Source organism: Cenococcum geophilum, assembly GCF_001692895.1.
Source record: "Cenococcum geophilum 1.58 unplaced genomic scaffold K441scaffold_46, whole genome shotgun sequence".
Taxonomy (NCBI): Eukaryota; Fungi; Ascomycota; class Dothideomycetes; order Gloniales; family Gloniaceae; genus Cenococcum; species Cenococcum geophilum.
This window is the reverse complement of record NW_027137604.1, coordinates 75,891-85,800: the sequence shown is the minus strand read 5'-3', so window position 1 is coordinate 85,800 and position 9,910 is coordinate 75,891. Positions and strand designations below refer to the sequence as shown.

General features: G+C 40.4%; 1 protein-coding gene across 1 annotated transcript; it reads left to right on the top strand.

Annotated features, from left to right (window-relative positions):
* The first annotated feature begins 459 nt into the window (after positions 1–459).
* K441DRAFT_665806 (uncharacterized protein) lies at positions 460–3,397 on the top strand. The gene is made up of 5 exons (XM_067649551.1): positions 460–1,227; positions 1,332–1,525; positions 1,625–1,715; positions 1,812–2,086; positions 2,146–3,397. The coding sequence occupies exons 1-5, from the start codon at positions 756–758 to the stop codon at positions 3,304–3,306; spliced, it is 2,193 nt and encodes a 730-aa protein (XP_067500037.1). The 5' UTR covers positions 460–755; the 3' UTR covers positions 3,307–3,397.
* The last annotated feature ends 6,513 nt before the right edge of the window (positions 3,398–9,910 follow it).

Here is a 9,910-nt window from a genome sequence, read left to right as displayed (position 1 = left end):
TCGATCATGACAGTGGCAACATGAAACATCGCGAAGGGTTATGTTTCAAAGCCTTTTACACCGCTTTCACCAGGAGCAGCGTAGCAGAGTTTCCGCCCCCCGACAAGTACTAAAGGGAATGTGGGCCTTGGAGAAGAAAATCTGCGTACAGAGGTACCAGGACTTTCCGTGCCTCCAGCGACCAAATGTTAATCTCCCAGTGCAGCGCATATATCACTGCTAGGTTGTTTGACTTTCATTGTCCAACGGCTAAAAATAATAATTGAAGATCGGAGCTGATTGATGAGACTCATCGTCGAAATGAGCTCAGCCTCGCTGGAGCGAAAATCCTACTCGGTTAAGGTTCGTTTCAAACACCCAGCACGAACCGCTTTGGGAAAGGCAGGGGGCCATGATTAGGTTCGGTTGTGCATCCTCTCCGCAGCTAGCGTCGTGAGGTTTAACGCCAACAGACCTGAAATTTAGTGCTGGCTATCAAAAGAAGGGCCGAAGTTGAGACTTCATCATGGGTGCTCCCGTGTGGGCTGTGTGAGGGTTGGAAATTATTGGAGGTGGCGCAGAATCTGCAGTCTCGACATCGCCCAAGTACATTTCTAAAGACCTCTCGCGACAGGATCACTGGCGGATCGGTAGCGCTGCGGACGGGAAGCCCTATATCACCAGCAGGGATATCCTGAGGTTACGGGGTTCCAAAGGCATGGATTGAAATACAGGACACTGACTACCTCCAAAATTCAACAACCTGTATGAGCATCATGGAATATGGGAGAAACTATCTACGCACAGCAGGAAAGGAAGATGATGCGATTTCTGCTCTTTCGGCACATGCACAACCATCATACCAGGCATACCATCCGAGACACTCACGCGCCTCTTCGGAAGATTCGCAATCAAGCAGGACTTCGATTGCTCTTGCGCCACTTCCACCACCACTTGAGTCGCCTGGCGGTGTAGAAGCATCGCTATTTGAGTCCAGAGCAGTGCTTTCTAGGCCCTATCAAGCACCTGTCGCCTATGAATCAGTCACGCCTTTCAGACCAGCGGAGCAACATGGACCAAAACCGGACTATGAGGCGCTTACAAGATATGTGCAGGACAGAGAACCTCCTAGATACAGATTCAACGAACCCTTCGAGCCTCCTAGGCGAACGAAAAATCCGTGGCAACCCGGCTTGTGGGCAAGATTTCCATGGTGGGGGATGGGATCAATACTTGGTGTTATTTCTTGTACGTTGCGCTTGGCCTCATTCATTTCTTCCATCTTTCTGTATCCAGCTGGGCCTCATGCAAGGATGGTTTGAAAGACTTTAAAGAATACTAATTTAGTACAGTAACCGGATCATCTGTTGCAATTCTACTTGCAAGTAATGACAGTGCGGTTACCCATTGGCAACCGGGTAGCTACAAAGTACAACCTCAAGTTTATGTGTCAATTCTAGCCGTGCTTATGGATGCGTTGCTTGCATTTGCTCTGGCAGATGGATTGATGATTCGGTTTTGGAGGCAAGCTACGCGTGGGACTGCGGTGAGTACAAATGCCCTGAAATATCTTGTCGAAAATCCTCACCGGTTTCATGATCTAAAACAATAAAACATCTATGCATTGTGCTAACTAGAAAAACAGCTAGGCGCACTGCATGACACGTACGAGTCCGGTTTTCTTTACGGCGCTTTGAGTCGAATGCTATGGCTCAGACTTAATGTCGTTGGAATTGGTAAATACCCTCCGAAACTCCAACTTCTATCTGCAGAACAATTTAGCAGGCGTTCTGGGAGGGTTGCAATATTCTGACCAAATACCCAATGAATAGCCTGCCTACTAGTAGCACTATCAGCCGCGCGAGGGCCTCTATTTCAACGCTCGTCCACCGTTGATGATCACGGTCTTTACAATACTACCGGGTCCATGAATATCAGTATCGCACCATATCTATTGGCTGGGTATTTCGAAAAACTCACATCGGATGCACAAGTGGGAGGGTCTTTTACACCAGAACTATCTGCGGTAGTCAAGAGCTTTAGTGCAGGCCTCCCTTTCCCCTATACATCTACGGGCTGTGGGGACTACTGCATGGCCTCGGTCAAGGTATGCTCCATAATGCAATAATTCTTCATAGCCATTGTCTGACCACTAAGCTGGAACAGGGTTTTGGCTTTAAGGTAAATTGCTCAACCAGCGAACGATCATTCGACCTTCTCTCCTTGCCAGACGACTGTAATTCGTGTTCAAACAAAGCCTGCACCACACGCTGTGCCAATCTTGCTCGATCGCAATACAACGCCAACGTCTTCTCAGTTAGCTATGACACCAACGCCGCATATACTCCCAGTCCTCAAGACCAGGCGTTGACACTGATGAGTGTCTTTAAGGCAGACTCTAACTGCGAAGGGAATATACAAATGCATAGCTGTTCCCTGTACCAGGGGATAGTTAAATACCCCGTTATTCTAGCTAATAGGACCATTCAATTGCAAGAACAGCAGAGCAAGAGTCAGTACTGGGATAATAGCATCTCCCTTGACGAAGCATTCATGGAAAAATACTGGCCTACGCTCTTCTCAAGCCTTTTCCCTCCTATCTCTATCAATGTCTCTGCAAGCGAAGACATGTTAACACTAGACTATACAAAGTGTGTCACGCCATCCACCGGCAGCTGGGCTACAGCTCAGAACAGCAACACGAGCTCCTGCTCCACAAACCCTACTTCAAACCAGAAACTTGCCTTTAATGACCTGAGCATCATCTACGCAACACCGCTGGTAGACGGAAATGGATTAGAAGCCGGCACAATGTGCAACTTGACCTGGAGAGACCCAATGCAGGACATGGTCAATACCATGCAATCTCTCGCTTTCCGCATATCAGTTGCCATGGCCACAACTAACGACTCTGTGTTCCTTCCTGCACTAAACTCATCCGCAGTGGAAGCTTACCGGAAGAGCTGGACCCAGACTGTTTCATTCCAAGGCTATAATGTTGTTATGGTGTATAAAACGAATTCCGTCCCCGTTGGTATGGCTGTACTGGTCTCTGTGATGGGGGTATTGGCGGTGCTGCCGCTCTATAACGGATGGTGGGAGCTGGGAAGAACAGTTAGTCTAAGTCCATTGGAGATCGCAAGAGCCTTTGGCGCGCCTTTGCTAGATGGCATGGATGGGAACGCGGGAGCTCAGAACGTGGTAGTGGAGAGAGGAACATTAAGGGTGAGATATGGCGCTGTGGAACGATACGGAGAGGAGAAGAGGCTAAGGATAGAGGAGACCAGTAGGGTGCGTGCGCCCTGGCGAGGGGAGTTATTTGGATAGAAATATTATATGTACAACGCAGTGACAGCTTAATATCGGTAAGGCGCTTTTATCTATCTGTGGTCAGGCATTGCTTGTAAAATTTAGTGTATAATATAGTCTAAATAATTTATATTTAGCTTTAACCCTGGTTTTGCTTTCCTTTTCTCGTCTTAATACAGTCAAAACTCTTTATAACGATGCGGGTCGTACGGCCGACCGTATCGTAATACCAATGGTATTGTTATACATGGAGTCACGTGTTGGGTTAATAAGCAGGAAAAAGGAGGCTNANGCGTGGCTAAGCATCCCAAAAGGGTATAGGGCATTTATTTCACNGGCTAAGTATAACCCCTCNCATACAAAATCTCTACTGGTTATAACGATTTTGGTAGAGAAAACTTAACGATATTATAAATAGTCAGTATATCGTAATATTACACCAAAAAAATTTGGATTAAGGGGTGTAGATCGTAATATGGAGTATATCGTTGTAATCAGATATCGTACTAAAGAGTTTCGACTGTAAATGCGTAAAACTTAAGGCTTCTCATTTCAGGTATTAACCTAGGTAAACGTCTAGATAAGTCGAAATACACCTATTTGCTCGGTTGGAAACCCTATGGGCACAATGGTGCTACGAGAGTCGATATATTCCAAGCAAAACCAAAGTAGATAGCTATATAGCTGCGAGGTACAGGCCCTACCTGTAAGGCACGTGCGCTACACATGCCTAGGGAAAACCCTTCCTTACCTCGCACTTAGACACCTCCTTTTCCTTACGGTTTCGTCTATTCTCGAAATACACCCTATTATTCTATTAATTAAGCTTCCTATTTATATCTTACCTTATATTTAAATCCTTACTAATCCCTATAAAAGGATAGCTGGTTTAATTTTTTTATAATACCCCTAAAAAGAAGACTAATGCCTATACCCGATAGTAATACGCTAACAATATAACTATAAACGTCTTAGAATCTAAATTACTTTCTAAACTTTAAATAATTAGATATCTCTAAATACTAAAAACTAGTTTCACTTATATACTTAGGCCTAATATAAACTTAGTAAGGTTACTAGTGTCCTACTAAGTACTACGTACTACGCCCTATATCTTACTAGTTCCCGTTTCACTTTGCTTATAGAAGTTTCCTTATAATCGGCCGACCGTATTTTATAAAATGGGCTATATTTAGTGTTCTTAACAAAAATCTTATTAATTTATATATTGCTATATACTTATCGTTATTAAGTAATATAGACACAAATAATATTTTATAGTAATTTAATTAAAGAAAGCCACTATAGTAGCAGAATATGCCTACTAATCCTCTAATAAAGAAATAACCACCTCTAATTAAATATATGGTATATTACACCCTAGAACTAATATATATAGTATAGTTAAAAAGCCTGCACAATATAGGAGAGTTGTAGTAAACTTAAAGGGTAGACGCTATATAGGAGCGACGTAACTACAATAACTAAAGAGTAATAACTAGAGATAGTAAAAACTTATAACCCTCTTAAAAAATATTAAGAAAGATCTAGTAAAGGGAGAGAATAAATACCTACGCGTAGGGTAGCGCGGGTGGCTTAATAAGTAGGCTAAATCGCCTAGGAGCTTTAGATAAAGTATAATAGAAACTAAAACGCGGTAATGAATAGGCTTAAATATATTAAGAACGCTATAAACTTATAGGGAATACTAATAATATAGGCAGTAAAGCTATTATAGGCTAATATTACTATAGTAAAAACTAGTTAGTATAATATGGTTTATATAACGAAGCCTTATAGGAAATACCACGGTGGACTTATTAATAGGCTAGGTATATAGGTATAGAATAGTCAATAATATAAATATAACTGGTAGAGTAGGTTATTTAATAGATTAACTCTAATTATATTTAAGATTTACTATAAAAAAGAGAACTATTTAGATAGGGACTGTAGTCCTTTAAATATATAATACTGCGCCTAAGAAATGTACTAAGTATGTTAGTACGTTAGTATATATTAGTACGTTATATTTCTATATTCCCACGTTCTTACGTTTTAAACTTATAACGTAACTAGCTATGTAACTTAGCTACCCCTTATTCTATAGCTTAATTGGTTCTAGCACCTCCTACAGCCTGTACGAGCTTCGGTGTCCCCCCCCCCCCGGCGCGCGCGCAACACCACACACCTAATTTCGCTACGTCTGCAGCTAAATTAGTATGCAGAGCTAGCAGGAAGGGGTGTAGTACATGGCCAGGGCTTAAGCCACGGCCACGGCCCACCTCGAATTCGGAGCTCTGAGCTCGATTTTGAAGCTATTCTGGAGTCCCCTCCCTCACCAAAAGTCGTGATATCTGTTCTAGATCGTGGTGTTATAAAGCTTATTTCTCTTATTAATATAAGCTCCAAACGCGGGCGTATACACGCTTACTGACGCCGGCTATAAGAAGGATTTTAATAAAGGCGTACCGCCAGTCACCTATATTTAGAGCCATATTAAGGAAAGTAATGGGGTAAAACACTAAGATCTGGAGGCAATATCACGACTTTTGGTGAGAGAGAGGAGTTCAGAACAGCTTCAAATCCGAGGTCTCAATTCGAGGTAGGCCGTGGCTCAAGCCCTGGCCACGTAGTAAACCCCTTCCTGCTAGCTCTACATACTAATTTAGCTGCAGATGTAGCGAAATTAGGTGTGTGGTGTTGCGCGCGCACGGGGGGGGGGACACCGAAGCTCGTACAGGCTGTATACTATCTTAATTAACCCGTTTATATCTCTTCTTAGTAGTCATACTACTATCGATATAAGGTCTGTAACAGTTTATACGGCCGAGCGTATCGTTATACCAATAGTATTGTTATATAAAGAGTTACGTATTAGGTTAATAAGCAATAAAAGTAGGGGCTTTATACTTAAAAAGGCTTAAGGCGTTTACGTTATCGGCTAAATTAGGCTCCCTCCTGTATAAAATCTCTACTGGTTATACCGATTTTAGTAAGAGAGACTTAACGGTATTATTAAAAGTTATAATATCGCAATATTATACCAAAAACACTTTAATTGTCACAGTACGTGCCGACTGTCAAGGTACGAGGTATGAGGTGACTGTATATCATTGATAAACGATGTCGTGTAAGGATCTATGTAGGAGGTGAGGCGGTATATATACACGCTGCTCAGGGGTCAGGTCTATGCTCGTGTCATGACAACACTGAGTTATAACAACGTGTTAGGTCAGTGCCGTGACATTAATTAAGGGACGTAGGTCGTAATATAGAGTATATTACTATAATTAATAATAATAATTCATTGCTTAACGTCCGATTCGGATCCCTATTGGGCCCACGCGGACTACTCCTTATATACATGTGGGGAGAAAACTCCATTTGAGAAAACCCCGTGATCTATCTCCCCGCCTTTTGGGACTCGCCTATAAGGCGCCTGCGAGGCGCCTGCGAGTCACCTGTGGTGTTCCTACTACCTTACTTTTTGACCTTCTTAGGAACCACTGCTGCCGTAATAAGCCTACGGACGCGCTAGTATCGCAAACTTTACTCTACTGCTGTAGAGTCATTAGAAGGCGCCCGTTACTCGCCCCCCTACCCTTTATTATTATTTCCCTTGCAATCTAGAACTAGTTTAATATATTTTAGCTAATAAGCTACTAGGTAACCACCTTAAGGCCTTTTTATATTAAGAGTAGTATATTATAGTTCTCTATGCTAGCTACTAAAAGTATTACTTCTTAGTTAGTGTATAAGGGGTATAATAGTATTATATATTTTAGTGTCTGTTTTAGCTAGCTATATTTATATCTTAGACTACCTACTAAGATACCTACCCGGTAGAGCCAGTTTTTTAGTTCTATTATTCCTATTCTTAAAAGTATTACTATTATATTTTTTACCTTTATTAGGCCTTCTTAGAGCCCTAGAGTGTTTACCCCCTATAGCGTTAACTATGCTACGGCTTAGGTTCCTCTTACTTTAGTTAGCCTTTATACCTTTAACTCCTATATACCTCTTTAGTATTAGTCTAACTAGTATTATATTACGGTAGATGGTTTCCTAGCGTTTTTTTATACTCTATTTTGGCTCCTTTCTCTCTCTTACTATTATCTTTACTGACCTCTTACGCGTCTCCCTTCCTCCTCTATATAGGCCTAGGCCCTAAAGCAGTACCATTCTTCTTCTACTTTCTTTACCTATTTCTCTAATATATCTTCCCTACTTTAGGGTTATTGGTTTATTCTCCTATAGGGCGCCCTAGAGTTCCTCTATAGTTTGTTTAGGCGTATCTTAATATACTTTATAATATTAGAGTTACGTTTATTTTAGGCCCTTTATATTATAGCGGCTTTAATATATAGTTATAGGGGGGGAATATTAGCTTCCTTTTTAAGTAGTGCTGTAGCCGTTTGCTTATATCCGCCTATTATACTCTAGAGGTAGGCTATTTAGACCTTTTAGAGTAGTTTAAGGAGTAACTTAGGGGGGCCTTTTTTAGATTCTCTAATGGCCTAAACACTAGACCTATACGTTATGGTTGGCCAGACAACTGCTATATATAGTAGGCGTAACCTCTAGAAGCATAGGCCCTATATAAAATTAACGATCTTAGATAATATAATATACTATACTTAGCCCTTATAGGCCGCTTATGCCGCATATACGCTCTACTAGAGCTTACTATCTACCTATACTCCTAATACCCTTAGGCCCTAAATTAGTTAACCTCTAAAGCCTTAGATACGGATTATATACTAAAGATCTATAGATTAGTTACGTTTTCTTATAAAATAGATTAGCTAGTATTTCTCTAGTAAGAATTAGACTCTATATTGTCTTGCCTATTCTATATAGGTGTTATAAGCTTTCTCTAGCATTCTGCAGTTCTTTACGGCTAATGGCCCATATATAATTAGGTTTGTGTTATTAATAAAGCCTATCCCCTAGGTTGCCCCTTCCTTAAAGGAGTTAAGCAGGTTACTTATAAAGAAAAGGAAGAGTATAGGCGAGAGGGGTAATCCTTATAGTATTCCTATTATAACTATAATATGGGGGCTCTGGTATCTGCTAAAGATTAGTAATATTTCTTTCTAACCTATAAACCCTTAAATAAATTATACAATCTATTCTAGGAAGCCTTTTGCCCTAAAGATATATAGGAGACGCTTACAGGGTACGTTATTATAGGCGCTACTAATATCTAGGCTGAGCATTAATACTATAAAGTCCCTTCGCATCGCCTATACAGATTTAATGGTGGTAGTAAGTAGCGTAAGTGCTAATAGTGTTAAGCGGTTCTTTCTTGCCCCTATTTAGCTCTATAGTAGTAGGGTGTGTTCCTTAGCCGTATCTGCTATATGGTCCGCTATTACCTTTTCTAAGATCTTACTAAGGGTATTTTCTAAGGCAATAGGGCGGTAGCTTCCTAGGATTAAGTAATCTGCTTTACCTTTTTTTTATAGAATAACTATTATTATAGATCTTCCGAGTTATAGGTAGTAGCCTATAGCAAAGTATACTCTAGCTATATCTATAAGCTAGGGTGCTATAAGTGGTCCATAGGTCTTTAAGGCCTTATTTAGAATCCTATTTAGACCTAGTACTATATTATTTAAAAGGCGGCTAATAGTTCTGGCTATTTCCTCTATTATTATATCGCTATTAACCCATAGGCAAGTTACTAGTGCTTTACCTGTGATATTACTAAGGTCTACTAGAGCCAGTTAGGGAAAGAACCTCTTTATAAGGATCTTTACCTTCTTATTATTATTATTAGTTATTACAGACGCTTTAAGTACGATGTTATAACTACTAGGAGAGGAGTTAAAAGAAGCTAGTTAGTTAATCTAGGCACGGTCTAGAATGGAGTCGGTAGAACTATATAACAAGGAATAGTAACCAAGGTCACGTAAGGTGATCTGTATAATCTATAGGATCTATATAATCCGCGATAGAGCAGATAGAGCACACGTACATTATATATAAGAAGGATTTCATAGGAGTACGGTTGTATATTTAAGGACCCTTAGTCCCTACCTAGATAGTTCCTTCCTTATAGTAATTCTCAGAATATAATTAGAGTTAATCTATTGGGCAACTACTTTACCAGTTATTATTACTTGCTAACCTCTATACTTATATTACCTATATACCTAGCCTAATAATAAGCCCACCGTAGTTCCTACTATAAGGTTCCGTTATACAATTATTACCTAGTTATGGTATTAAATATAGAGAGTTAAGCAACATGCCACTAAAAGCAGCCACTACGACGCTATTAACGGCGGTAAATACTTTAAGGTTAGGTAACAACACCAGTATAACAGACACTAACTCACAGCAACCTATAACGGTTAGACAGCTATAAGAGATAGTTGACCAGTTAACAGAAAATAATATAACGTTAGAAAATAGGATTAATGGGATAGGCGCAGTAAAGGTTAAGTTACTATTAATTAAAAGGTACTTAGGAGAGAGATTAAAGCTTAAAGGATTCCTTACATAGATATACTTTAAGGTTATATAGGAGGGAGCAAAACTAGCAACACCTATAGATCAAATAGCGTATGCAGAATTGTTCTTAATAAGAAGAGCACTTAAATGGTTTAAGCCT